Source organism: Alexandromys fortis, unplaced genomic scaffold, assembly GCF_014885135.2.
Source record: "Alexandromys fortis isolate MF-2015 unplaced genomic scaffold, M_Fortis_MF-2015_v1.1 scaffold_119, whole genome shotgun sequence".
In the NCBI taxonomy this organism is placed as follows: Eukaryota; Metazoa; Chordata; class Mammalia; order Rodentia; family Cricetidae; genus Alexandromys; species Alexandromys fortis.
Window position 1 is genome coordinate 2,660,610 of NW_026067991.1, and position 14,886 is coordinate 2,675,495.

The following is a 14,886-nucleotide window of genomic DNA, read 5'->3' on the forward strand; positions in this document are numbered from 1 at the left end:
CTCTGGAGGTTGGAAGTGAGATTTAGGTAACCTTTTAAGTACTTGATTATGTAGTAGGTAATTATAAAATTTTGGGTCTTTTTTCATATTAAAGTGGTAAAAACCAAGTCAAATATAATTGTGTTGTTCCATGTATGAAAATTAAAAAGTACAAGTGTAACTTGAAAAATGTGTTATTTATTAAATGTGTATGCCACAGCCGGGCGATGGTGGCGCACGCCTTTAATCCCAGCACTGGGAGGCAGAGGCAGGCGGATCTCTGTGAGTTTGAGACCAGCCTGGTCTACAGAGCGAGTTCCAGGACAGGCTCCAAAGCCACAGAGAAACCCTGTCTCAAAAAAAAAAAAAAATGTGTATGCCACATAGCATTATGTTAGAGGACAATTTTGAGGAGTTGGTTTTTTACCTTTTGCCTTAAGTGAGTTTGGGATTAAACTCAAGTTGCCAGGTTTGTACAGCAAGTTTATTTTCCTGCTGAGGCATCTTGCTGGATCAAAAAGCATGGCTAATATGCATTCATATACATATACACCTGTAGGTTTTATATATTCGTGTTTGTTTTCCCTTGCCGCATGAGGATTGACCCAAGGCCTCAGATATGCTAGGCAAATGCTCCACCCCTTAGTTCTGTCCCTAACCACGTCGTTGGTGTTAACAAAGGATTCCGAATGAAGATAAGGAAGAAAGCAAAAGCAACAGAGATGGTTTTTCCAAATCTTTTGTTGTTTTGTTTGATTTTTTTTGAGACAAGGGCTTCTCTTTGTAATCCTGGCTGTCCTATAGCTCAACTTTGTAGAATAGGTTGGCCTTGAACTCACAGAGATCTGCAGGACTCTGCCTCCTGAGTGTGAGTGCAGGGAATAAAGACGTGTTCCACCACCACCAGGCTCCAAATCTTTTTTTTAAAAAATATTTATTTTTGTTTTGTACATATGGTATTTTGCTTCCACGTGTATCTGTACATCACATGTTTGCAGTGCCCACAGAGGTCAGAAAAGGATTCCAGATCCCCTGGAACTAGAATTTAGAATTAACAAAGTTGTGAGCCAACCATGTGGATGCTGGGAATCGAACCCAGGTCCCTTGGAAAGAGCACCCAGTGCTCTTAACTGTTGAGCCCTCTCTCCAGTCACAAATCTGTATTTGTGGTTTTCAGATTGGCTCTGAGTGTATCTAGGTATGGTTTTCTTTGAACTAATCTTGTAAATTGTAATTTAAAAAACAAATTTAGGGATATTAAATAATAGCACTAAAATGTAATTTTGTAAATGTCTTCAAAAGTTGTGAGTAATATTAGAGGAGAATATTTGAGATATAGATTAGTTCAAAACCAAGTGTGTGATATACTGCAGAGGGAGATATTTATAAATCAAATTTAGTGACTTTGTAAAAATAAAAAAACAAATTGGAGTTTATATTACTTGCTCATCAGATTTAAAGCTTATGAGTTTAATTTTTTGCTTATTTTTTCTCAAGGTATTTGAAAGCAAAGTGGCCGAGATTACTTATACATGTTTTTTTTTTTTTATTTTTTACAGAAATACCATTCCAGCTAATTTTACCAGGAGCGGAAATAAACTAAGTCATCAGAAAGATACTCGTCAGGCAACTTTTCTTTTCAGAAGAGGCCTAAAGGTATTGACAAGCCCTGCTTGTGCTTCCTTTACTCACAGTGGATCCTTAATAATCATAGGCCTGGCCTGTTGTTGAGAGGGAGAGTAGGTTTTAATGTGAAAAGCAAGACATTAGATTAGTTCTTTCTGTTAATACATGTTTTTTTTTCCTATTCCCTGTCTTTCTCTTGCGTGTGTAGTGGCATCTTCTAATAATTTAACTTGCTTATTTACTAATAAACTTGTTCTAATCCATGGACCCCAAAAGTGTGTATAGCTAACATGGTACAGGCCCTTCATGGACCCATGCTTATCTTAAACCTGAGTTGTAAAGTTACAGTGCATGATAGCCGATTGGCTTTAATCCTGTTTTCTATGAGATCTGCTGGGGTTTTGTTGTTTTTATTTTCCTTTTAGGTTCAGGCCCAGTTGAACACAGAACAGCTGCTAGATGATGTTGTAGCCAAAAGAACTCGTCAGTAAGTTTCACCTTGTTTTATTTTTTTAATATATTGTTTCTAAACTCATAAGATTGCCCTTTGTTCCCATGTGTAAGAAATTAATGAAACACAAAATGAAATTCTTCCTGCATTAGGTAAATAGAACCCAGGGTCTCACAAGTGCTAGATAATCACTGAACCACTTTAGTCTTCAGTTGATTCAGTTTCAGATGCCCGTTTAGTACTAGTTACTAAACTAATTCTTCACTATTTATCTGGTTTAAATGGTGTAGATTTTCCATCTTCCCTCCCTCCCTCCATTTCTCCTTCGTTCATTCTTTCTCTCTTTCTCATTCTCTCTCTTTCTTTCTCTCTCTCTGTCTCTCTCTCTCTCCTCTGTACCTTCTTTTATACAAATGAATCTGTTTAAGGAATGACTAGAATAGAATCCCATAAGAGCTTTTAGAAAATTTATAAAACATAAAAATACAGTAGGATTTTTTTTCTCCTTGCCACCCTGTGAAAGTCTTTTAAAAGTCAGTTTCTGTCCATTACTCTTCCCAAGTATAGTGTATACTTGTATAGTTCTGATTCCACCATCAGAGTTATCAGAATTTAGAATATTCATTTTTTTGAGGCTTGCTTATTTTAATTGCATTTGTGTTTTTGCCTGCATTTATGCTTTTGTGTACAACAGATCCCCTAGAACTGAAGTTGACAGTTGTGAGCTGCCATGTGGGTGCTGGGAATTAAACCCAGGTCCTCTAGAAAAACAGCCAGTGCTCTTAACCACTGAGCCATCTCTCTAGCCCCTGAAATTGGAATTTTTTTTTTTTTTTTTTTTTTTTATAAAACAGCAGTTACATTTTGTTGAAAAAAAAAGTGTAAAGGTGGTCATGGTCCAAATAAGTAGAGTGAAGTGTGATTATGAGCAGACTGTAGGAAATTATTTGAACCTGATGCTGGCAGTAACCTTTAGCACAGGAGACAGGAACCAAATACTACAGGAGAAAATAATAATCATTGTGCTTCTTCATTGGACATTTATGTAATAGTGATATTATAGACGGTTTATGCTGGGAGAGGATTTAGCAGGACTCTGCTTCAAATCCAGTGTGCTGCTGATTTTAGCCTTGAGCTTCTTATCTTTCTGCCTCCACCTGGGTGGTACTGGGATTACAGGGTGTGCCAGGCTGCCTGGCATTATTTATCTGTTTTGAGCTTTGAGAGTAAAACACAGATAAAAGATCGTTGATTTGGGAAAAATATAATGGAAGTGTGCCAGATTTTAGATAATATAAATAAATATAGAGGTAGAGCGGCACTATTGTGGCATTCACCTGGAATCCGGTGTTTAGAAAAGTGGCACAAGAAGATTCCAAGTTCAAGACTAGCCTAGACTACATAGTGAGACCCAGTGGTGGTAAGGAGGAGTTGGAAATAGGAGGTGGGAGAAAGGGTGGAAAGAAGTGGCGAGGGTATTAAACCTCCATACAAGCAGACCGAGAAGTTGGAGTTTTAAATTACAATGAAAAGTAAAATAATAATACAGCCATGAAAATAGAAGTAAGCAGGGAAGCTGATGGCCTTGTTCCAGCTTGGGAAGTATTTTGTTTTGTTTGTCTAGGAAGATCTTTTTACATAAACATCTTGTTTAATGAACTAAAAGTAGCCAGCAGTCAGTGAAAATAAGAAGTGTCAGAAATTCTACCTCTAGTTTAGAAATGGTGAGCAAGAGCCTGGGATGAGAGGCTGCTTGATTTCATTAGATGCTTCTCGCATTTATTTTTTTTTTAAACAACTGTGTGTTCGTTATATTAAAAAAAAATCTAACAAATTCAGGTTTGCAGTTCTTACACCTAAGATGTTGATGCATTAAGTAGATCCTGGTAGGGTTCAGCATCTGTATGTGTGCGCATGGGTGTGTTTAGTCTAAAAAATGAATGGCTACTATGAAAATATATGGTTTAGAGCTGAGAGTTTATCTTGGTAGTAGAATGTTGGTACACTAACATGGGCAGAGAGGCAGAACAAATATTGGTCAGTGGGATACACTGTAAGATTTATAAGCTTCCATTTTAAGAAAAAATTTCAAACCTAGATGGCGTACTTCCACCACAAATGGAGGAATTTTGACTGTATCCATTGACAACCCTGGAGCAGTACAGTGTCCAGTGTAAGTCTTTTTCTTCCTTTTTTTTTTTCCTTCAGAAATTGTAACCTCTTGGTATGTAATAGGAAAATAAAAAGTATTGGACTTGTGCTCAGAGTATACTGTCTAAATGAAGATAAAATGAGATGCGAGGATAGAGAATATTTGTGACCCTAATAAGGCCTTTAGTCCTAATACTTGAGAGGCTAAGGCAGGAGGATTGCCATGAATTTTAAGGCCAGGTTTAGATACTTTAGTGGTTTCAAAGTTACCTTGGACTAACCATTTCACTATATGCATTGCACTAAAAAACATAGATTAATTTAAGGACCATGACTTAGAATCACCAATCATTTGACTTGTTAAAATGTTGTATAGCTAGGACTAGAGAGATGACCATTTTTTGTGTTGTTTTTCTATTTTTTTTTTTCAAGACAGAGTTTCTGTCTTGCATTGTTTCTGTGTAGCATTGATTGTCCTAAAACTCCTTTTGTAGACCAGACTGGCCTTGAACTCACAGAGATCCACCTGCCTCTGCCTCTGCCTCTGGAGTGCTGAGATTAAAGGCATGCACCACCACTACCTGGTTTAACCTGCTATTCTTGCATAGTATCTTGAGTTCATTTCCCAGCACCCACAACACAGATCACAACCATCTATAACTTGAATCCCAGAGGCTCCAACACCCTCTCCTTAGCTTCATGGTCACTGCATGCATGTGGTGCATATGTATGCATGGAGGCACACTCATACACATAAAGGGGGGGGATTTTTAAAAATGTAGTTATGGGATTGGAGAGATGGCTCAATGGTTATGAGCGCTCTCTGCTCTTTCAGAGGTCCTGAGTTCAATTCCCAGCAACCCCATGGTGACTCACAACCATCCATATTAAGATCTGGTGCCCTCTTCTGGCCTGCAGACAGACATTCATGCAGTCAGAACAGTATATACATAATAAATAATCTTTTTCAAAAATACAGTTGTACTTGAAAAAGTATTCTATGACCAGTTTTTGGTAGAGTAGTTCAACAAGAGCCAACACTTTATTTTTAGTGTTTGAGAGCATAATGTAATACCTGTAATTTACCTGAACATGTGTAAAGAAATTTTGAGTACTTTTAACTGGTAAACTAACTGAAACCTTTTTTTCCTCTGCTAGAGCTCAGAAACCACGATTAACTCGTACTGCTGTACCCTCATTCTTGACAAAAAGAGAGCAGTCCGATGTTAAGAAAGTTCCTAAAGGTGTCCCTCTACAGTTTGATATAAATAGTGTGGGAAAACAGGTAAAAAAAATTTTTTTCCTGTGTTTCTTTGGACCACTCACTGACAGCTTTCTGATAACCAGAAATATTTTATAGCAAATTAAACAGGGTGACCTAACACCTTCCCCAATGCCTAGGCAACCACTAAACTGCTTTTTGTCTCATAGATTGCCTGCTTTGACATTTCACTTAAATTGGGTCTTGTAATATATGATTTTGTTACTGATTCTTTCATTTCCATGATTTATTTAAAGTTTCTTCCATATTAGCATTTTCTTTTTATTATTTGAATGGTGTTCATCACATGTACATGTCACATTGCATATTTTTTAATTAGTTGGAAGTTTCTGTGTTCTTTGGCTACTATAAATAATTCTGTTTTGTCAGTTTTTATGTTGGCGTATTTTTTTTCTTTTTCTTTTTTATTTTGGTGAATGCCAATGTATATTTGGTGTATTTCTTCTGGTAGACTGTATGCTAAGTCCACATTTAACCTTTAGGAACTACCAAGCTGTTTCACAGAGAGAGATTCTTTTATATTCCCACAGCACATAAGGGGTTTCTAAACTTCTCCATATTCCAGTCAACATGTGTTATCTTCTGTCACTTTTAGTATAGGGACAAATGAGTATAAAGTGAAATCTCACTATGTTTAACAGTTTGTGTATTGTTGTCGTCCTTGATCTTTTTACATAGACTGAACTTGAGGGACTAGAGCGATGACTCACTGACTGCTCTACTATATAGGTCCTGACTTCAATTCTCAGTACCCACATGGTTTCTTACAGCCATTTATAATGGGATACAATGCCCTCTTTTGTTGTGCATACATACATGCAAACAAAGTACCCACAAATGTAAAATACATAAATAAATCTTTTAAAAGATAAAAATAAAAACACCTTGGTTAGTTAACTGCTTTTTTAAAAAAAAATCACTAAACTTCATAGTCTGTGGAGTCTTTAGTTTTAAATATATATATATGTATATGTATATGTACATATACACACACTTGTTTGTTCTCTAAATTCTTTTCCAGTATTTAAACCATTTTTCTTGTTTTATTATAACGGCTAGCACATGTACTACAGTGTTAAATAGGCATAGTAAGACTAGTGTGCTTGCCATGTTCCAAAGCCGGAGGAAAAGCATTAAAAGTTTAACCATGTGTATAATACTGTTAGCAGTTGGTTACAATACCGCACAGCTAAGCTTGCCCACTTTTCTGAGTTTGAACTCAAAAATATAACTTTGCCTTTTTCCCTTTCTTTTTCTTCAGGTACTGACCAATCCCAACCATGCTTGCCCTGATACTTGGGGCCTTCTCACTCTCTGCTCTGAAAACACCCCACTGCTCTTCTATAGCTGTTTTCAGTCTCCTGCTGACACTCCTTTTCCTTTCTCTGTCAGGTGCTGGGAATTACAGCTTACCTGCCTCTAGTTTTACCTTCCAAACTCTTGAAGAAAATACTTCTTAAGTTTAATATATTTATGTATATATTACTGTTGGCTTTAAGTTTATTGTGGATTCTATTTATCAAATCGAGGGAGCTCCCATCTTACTAATTTGCTGAGAATTTTTACCATGAATTTTTGTTGAATATCATCATACACTGCTTTGGAAAACAGTTTACCAAAAATGAGGTCCTGGTATTTAAAGTTAGAAGTATGAGGGATAAACTTGGTTTTGTTTAATGAGAAAGTGCATGTTGAACATAGACAAAGTCCTTTGTACAACCGCTGATACTAAATGCGGAAAAAAAAAAAGAGATGAATGTACTCTTTTATTTTGATCCTGTTCTTAATTTCTTTTATGTTTGGAAACACTTTGTTGTTCGTCAAGCCAGAGTTTTATTTGAATTTTTTTAAAGATTTATTTATTTATTAAGCATACAGTGTACTGCTGGCAAGGAAGGCACCAGGTCTCATTACAGATGGTTGTGAGCCACCATGTGGTTGCTGGAAATTGAACTCGGGACCTCTGGAAGAGCAGCCACTGCTCTTACCCTCTGAGCCATCATCTCTCCAGCCCCCTTATTTGAATTTTTGTAGGACACTCAGTTAAAAATTTTTGAAATACTCAGAAGTCGAAATAACAGTGGTTCTGTTATTTTTTTAAATCAGTCTCATACTGTAGTCCAAGCTGTCTTTGTACATGGTTTTCTTTCTGCCTCAGCCTCTTGGGATATTAGTAGATCATCACTATTTCTGGGTAAAAGAACTTTTTTGTTGTTTGCTGCTTTCGTTTTTTGAGACAGAGTCTCACTGTATATCCTTGGCTAGCCTTCATAGCTCCACCTACCTTTGCTTCTTGAGTGCTAGAATCAAAGATGTATGCCAACACCAGCTGAAGTAACCCTTTACCAAAGCATCACTGGAGTTTGTAACACTCTTTGCAGAGCCCCAAATTAATTCAGATAGTGGTATCTTGGATGTCTGTTACAGACAGTAGTAATAGTGGTAGTGTACATGTGTTTATGTGATAGTAACGTAAACATTATAGTGATGGGAAGATGAGGATCCTTGGACCGCCTAGTTTAAAGTTCTAGAGCTTCTGATACGCAACTCAATCATACACAACAATTCAAGATGTTACGTATTGCTATTACTAGTTACTATTAATTTTTAAATCACATATAAAGGAAATTTTTTTTTTCAGTTGAGTTAATTTTTCCCTCCTTTTCTATAGACAGGGATGACTTTGAATGAACGATTTGGGATACTGAAAGAGCAAAGAGCCACTCTCACATTCAACAAAGGAGGAAGCCGATTTGTAACTGTGGGATAGATCCACGTCAAAGGAACTCTTAAGTGTTGACTGTTTGGAAACTTGAATTGCTTGAAGAGTTCATCAGAGAAGTTCAAGAAACTTTACTTCAGAATATTCACAAGCCTAAATAACTTTATTTTTGAAGGTTTTTTTTTAATGTATAAATAATGCCCTGAAAGAATAACAGGGGATATACCTATCTGTTCTTAAAGATTTCATGGTTGGCCCAAACAAAGCAATTCTCTATTGACTTCTTAGATTCCTCGTGAAGCAGAAGGAAGACAGAAAGATAGAAGTCGATTATTTTTATGAGCGTGATATTTAGGATCTCATCACTTTTGTCCAGTTTTTAGACTTTGCCATGGTTAATCTCAAACTTCAAAAATAAGATTACACCCCTGTTTTGCTGTAACTTATCACTAATGTGCTGGGGTAATAAACAGTCGCCTTTCTGTCATTGGTGGTGTTTTAAATTCTATGAGAATTTCAGTTTTAGCTCTTAAAGAATTGTGGAAATATTTAGAATTTGGCTCATTTTTAAGTTATTGTTAGCTTAAACCCCTGAGTTCTAAACATTTAGTATTGAACTTTTAGTAAGAATGTGGCTCTCAGGATTAGTCTCAGATCACAATGTGTCAGGGCTGGAGATGCTTATTTACAAAGTTATCTGGCAGGGCCTTGCAGGAGATGCCCAACACAAATCCTGATAGTTTGTCTCTAGTAAAAATTTTTTGAAGAAGAAATGAAAGGCAGTAGCAGATCGAAGGATTGAAAGTGATTAAAAAAAAACTGAGTTATGGTTATACTGTTTGGATTTAGTGTCGTCTTGAGTCTAGTATCCATAGATTCTTCTAAAAATGCTTACAAGAATTTCATTTTTTAAAATGAGTTGAATCCTTGGTTATTTTGACAGTACACTTACTAGACATAAAATCCTATGCTTCATATTTTAAAAGTTTTTTTAAAATGCCTTTAGGCTTGTTAAGTTAATAGTTTACAACTCCCCAAACAAAAATCTACTTGCACATGTCACAATGAAAAAAATGATAATGAAGTTACACATAACCGTACATGTACATGTCATTCTGTTCTTGTATCACTCAGAGTTCAGGCATTTAGGAAGAAAGGGTTGTTCTCTTACTCTGGAGGTCTGCTGTGCCAAAATAGTGTTGAGAGTCCTCATATAATTGTACATCATAAGTTACAGTAAAATGCCAAAATGCAGTGACATATTCCAGCTACAGGTTATCAAGTGAGGTCATTTTGAAGCTTGACCTTTTGTTTTGCTACGATTTTAAATCTCTGAGTGGTTTAAGTATCTCTGCTGTTCATTTCTTTTGAATACCGAGACAAAGTACTATGCTTCCTGCCTGCCTTCAATGCATCCTAGACTCCATTGTCTTTGATGCTTTTACTGGCTTATGCTAGTCATGGGAAAATCAGCAACAATTTCATGCTTATACCAAAGATCTAAATCTGATCCTCAGTGTCTGTTATTTGCTAGTACTTCTACTTGATAAGGGATTTTTGGAAGCCAATCACAGAATTTGAAAATAAACTCTAGTTTCTCCTTAGCTGTAATGCTTTTCATTGAGGCCAAGGACTCATTATAAAACATTTTGCCAATATGAATATTTATATTTGGTTCAGGAACAAAACATTTTAGAGTGGTTTGCTGGTAGCTTATTTTCAAGCAAAGGAAAAACAATTGAGCATGAACACTATCTTTGGGACAATTTGTGAAAATATGGTATAAAAGTCTTTGTTTTTTGTTGTTTTAAATATTATACAGAGGTATTAGTAATTCCGTTTTTGGAAACATTAAAAATTGCCCAAATGTTGACACTAAGTACATTGAAAAGCAGTGTCTTTGGTATAGTAAATGTTTGCTCTTCATGGATCTGTAATTTAATTTTTATTCAAAGTAAAATTTGCTTTTGATACAATTAAGTTAAAACTCATGAGTGCTATGTTGTATATAAACAAAACAATATGCTTTGTTGGAGGAAACTTTCCTTTCTTGGAATGTGGTTGTAGTCATCCTTTTTCAGTTTTTGAAACCTTTTTTTAATTTAAACAGGGTGCAATTTAAAATTTCCTTTGCATCAAGGTGTATGCAAAACATTGATGCAGTGCATCACAAAATGAAAGTTTGTATTTAATGAGGAGGTGCTTTACACTGTACTTTTTGGTGTTTTTTGGAAAAGTTACATTAGATTTATTCTGAAGCTGTTCATTTTTGACAAATAAAATGTAACAGGTTTCACATGAGTTGTTCTGAGCTATAAAGATGGAGTTGTGGTTTTAGATTGTTGTGTGTTCCAGAGCATTTTGTAGTTACTATATTTTATATTTATGATTTCTAGGATTTGAAGTTAAATCTATACTCTGCCTTTTGACCATTTCACGCATAGATAACATGAGGTTCCAGTGTAAGGTAACTGAGAAATTAGATAATCAAATTGCTTACAGTGCGGAGCACAAAACGAGACGAACCTTTAGAGGCTATCTGCTTTAGCCCCTTTTTTACATCTTAGCAAAGTGAGAAACATTTTCTGAGACCTTATATGTAGTGGTCATGTTTTGAGCCTCACGTCTTACACTTCTCAGTGGACAATAAACTACTTCCCACACAGACACTAGTTTTGTGGTATTTCACTTGTCCAGATATCTAAGAATTAGTAATAGCCCCATCTCAGCATTTGTGGCATGTTTGGTAAATTTACTCTTCCAATGATAATTCCTACTTTATTACTTTGATACTGATATTGCTGAAGGTCATTGGGAAAGGCCAATGTTTCCAGTGTACACCAGGAAGAAGATTGTTAATTCAAGACCCCATCTCAAAACAACACACAGGAAATACTGGTGTTCTGATCTGACATGTATCTTTAAACAGACACAGACTTTTCACTCTAGAATCAATTATAAAATACCTTGTATTTAAGAACCATACAAGAGTTCTTGTTTTGTTAGAGGTGTATATAATACACTGCTGTCTGTAATGTAAATTATAGTTTATGCACTTTGGCAGTATTTTACTAAGGAGATTAGAAAAAAAGTTCATTTGTCACTACAGAGAATTCCATTTATTACAAATGTAGCAATATTAAAGCAAAAAAGGACTTGGTCATTTCTGATTAATAGACCTTTCCCACTCATTTGTGATCACTAATTTGCCACTATTAAAATCTTAGTTGAAGATGGTGGTTCTGTTTGGAGCTCGAGGTTTGGGTGGAGGTGGTGTTACAGTCAGTCTCTGTCTTCCTCTCCCTCTCCCCTTCTCTCTCTCCTCTTCCCCTTCCTCTCCAGGCTATACATCACATGTAGCACATTGATACACTTCAGCTTTCAGAGAACTGAGTTTACAGGTATATGCCACAATACCCGGTTTTGTCACATTTTAAAGACTGGTTTTTAAAATGGTATTTGTATATGTGCTTGCATGTATGTTTATGCACTGTGTGTGTTGGTGCCTATGGAAGCCAGATGAGGGTGTAACTCCTGAACTGGAGTTAGAAGTGACTGTGAGCAGCTGGTGTAGATAGTGGGAATGGAACCTGTATCCTCTTCAAGAACAGTGCATACTCTTAACCTTCTCTTCAGCCCCTTTGACATTTCAAGATGGATATTTCAGTAAATACCAAGCATTTATGAAAAGAATTTTGGATACCGTAGACCACTAAGATATAAAGATTTGCTTGGAAATTGTAGAATTCTAAGTATACTCACATGAGGTATACTAATGTATATATTACTATACTAAAGATGAATAGGAAGCTATTTACCTAGTGTATGTGGCCATTAATGCCTCCCCTCTCCCTTTTCCACTTCCTCTAATGAGAAGAAAATAATATTAAACTTTGTTGTGTAATTTTTTTAATCAATTGGTCCTTATTGAAGGAATAACAAAGGCAGGTGTGATGGCACACATCTGTGTTCCCGGTACTTGGGAGGAAGAGGCAGTAAGCTTGCTGCAGGTTCCAGTCTGCATAGTGAGTTCCAAGCCTGGTAGAACCAAACCTGTTTCAGGAAAACCATAACTAAAAACAAAATGATCAAACATTTTGAATATTCACCAAATCAGTTTCTTAAGTTTAAAGAGGATGTGATGCACCAAGTTTTTAAACTTTTGGAGTACCCACAATGAATTTCTAATGACTTTTTCAAAGTTATTGAACTTGGAGTGAAATTTGCTTCTAGTATTGAATGAGTTAAGTTTTAGCCTATAAAATAAACAGGAAGGAGAGTCTGGCAACTCCTGAGTAACTCCCACTGCCTCTTTGGTAGCTTCTTAGAGTGGTAGTTGAATACAGTAGTTAATTTCTGTTCCCTTTGGATCACAGCCTTTTTACAACTCCTTAATTCTTCACTAAGGTTGTTATGAACTCTCCACAAATTCCATTTCTTATAACCTGTTGAAGGAGCTGCGGGTTGCATTCCTGCCGCCCTGCTCCCAGCCACCTGGCAAGCTTATGCCCCGAAATAACAACACACAAACTGTATTCTTATTGCCTGGCCCATTTCTATTAATGTGTGTAGCACCGAGGTGTGCTTACCAGGTAGATTCTAGCCTACGTCCATCCTGGGTTGGAGCTCCATCGCATCTTCTTCAGAGAGCAGAGCTATCAAGTCTGAGCTCACTTCCTCTTCCTCCCAGCATTCTGTTATGTTTACTCCACCCACCTATGTTCTAACCTATAAAATGGGCCAAGGAAGTTTATTAGCCAATGACCTTCCTCCATCAATAACCCAAAGTACAGTACCTACTTTATGAAGATTGAGGAGCAGGGATTTATAATGTATGTCTATAATCTTAGCACTCAGGAAGCTGAGGCAGGAAAATCAAATAAAAATCAGAGTTTGAAGCCAGCCTGGGCTACATAAATACTGTTAAAAAAAAAATTGGGACTGGAGAGATGGTACAGTGGTTAAAGAGCACTGACTGCTCTTCCAGGGACTTGGATTTGATTCCCAGCACCCACATGGCAGCTCAGAACTGTCTCTAACTCCAATTCTGTGGCAAAACACCAGTGCACATTTTTTAAAAATGAGGGAATAAAGATTGAGAGAATTCTATACATTTTGCATTTCATAGTTGAAACCCCAAGTCTTTACACATGTCAAAAATTTATTCTTGACCCCATGATCTCACACCCTTTAACAACTTAAACTTTTTTAGGCTGTATTTGTGTGTTCCCGAGTTTGTGTATGTATGTGTATGTGTGTGTGTGTGTATATATATGTATATATGTATGTATGTACTATGTGCGTGCCTGGTGCTTGCCATAGTCAGAAGAGGACATTGGACCCCTGAAACTAGAGTTGTGAGCCACCATTTGGGAGCTAGAACCAAACCCAAATTCTCTACCAGAGCAAGTTCTAACCAGTGAGCCAATACTGCAATTCAGATTTAATTATACATATTGTGCATGTATGTTTTCACATGTGCACATGTGTTTGTTGCACATGAACATGTATCAGCACATGCAAGTCAGAAGATAGCTTTCCTTCTGGAGTCTGTTCTTTGCTCCCAACACATAGCCTCTGGGGAATCAAATTCAGGTCATTGGGTTTGGTGGTAAGCATCTTTGTCCCTGAGCTATCTTAATGACTTAAATCTTTTATGTAGTTATATATTTTTTGAGATAACATCTCACTGCTGTCTGATACAGGATTTAAATGCCTGTGCTCAAATTTTCTGCCTTCATTCATTCTTCATTAGTTGCTTGACTGAGGCAGAATCTCACTGGCTCTCAGACTGGCTTGAACTCCCTGTTCTTGTTCCCCCTTTCTTTGTACTAGCCATTTCCAAGTAATTTTAAAATATCTTTTTCATATATGTATGATGTATGCCTGTATGTGCTCAGAGGTCAGGTGAAGATGTCAAGTGTTCTGCTTCATCACTCTGGAAATACATTCTTTCTGAACCTGTAGCTAGACTGGCAGCTAGCAACACAGAGATGTGTTTCCACTCTTTAGAGTTGAGCTTGTAATTCGGATGCAACTACACCTGGCTTCCTTACCTGAATGCTGGAGATTTGAATTCGAGTGTTCGTGCTTGTATAGCCAGGAATCCTACCCACAGAGCCATCTTCCTGGGCCTCATATCCATCTGTCTTTCCTTTCTTTTTTTGAAGACAATTTTTCAATAATAGTATGTGTAACATCTCATCTCTCCCCATGTTCTCAGACTTTTTAATTAATTAGTACATTTTGGCCTCCAGATATCTAGAGACTTTCTGAAAAATCCTAATTTCCCCCTCAACATTCTCTTACGTGTTAATACATAATCTTCTAGCTACTTCTCTGGCTTATTAACTGTTTGTATGGTCAGCCCTCCCATATCTCCCTGGGATATGGGAGATTTGTGTAGCATCAAGTTTAATTTACTAATGACTTCAAATCAAGTCAAACAGACTAGTCTCAACACATCTGGTCAGTTCAGGATTAGCATAGTATGCTGAGATCGCAGTGGAGTGGGCATGTCCATAGGAAAAGGGCCATATTACTAACAGCGTGTCAGTATTCATGTGAATATATTCATGACAAGGGTGCATCTGGCAATCCTGTAGGATTATATAGAGTTTATGTGTGTGATGTGTGAGTGGGTACACACAGGTCAAAGCATAGTTAGTTCTCCCT

The 14,886-nt window shown here is 36.8% G+C and overlaps 1 protein-coding gene across 2 annotated transcripts in view; it reads left to right on the top strand.

The window, feature by feature from the left end:
- Fyttd1 (forty-two-three domain containing 1) overlaps window positions 1–10,512 on the top strand; it is a 37,256-nt gene extending 26,744 nt beyond the window's left edge. Inside the window, exons 5-9 of one of the 2 annotated variants that reach the window (XM_050159771.1) lie at window positions 1,539–1,635; window positions 2,031–2,092; window positions 4,155–4,229; window positions 5,366–5,492; window positions 8,161–10,512. In XM_050159771.1, coding sequence (XP_050015728.1) covers window positions 1,539–1,635; window positions 2,031–2,092; window positions 4,155–4,229; window positions 5,366–5,492; window positions 8,161–8,259 — 460 coding nt within the window. In that variant the 3' untranslated portion in view covers window positions 8,260–10,512. The remainder of the gene's footprint in view (window positions 1–1,538; window positions 1,636–2,030; window positions 2,093–4,154; window positions 4,230–5,365; window positions 5,493–8,160) is intronic. The other variant, XM_050159772.1, reaches the window with a different exon arrangement.
- Window positions 10,513–14,886: the final 4,374 nt, after the last annotated feature.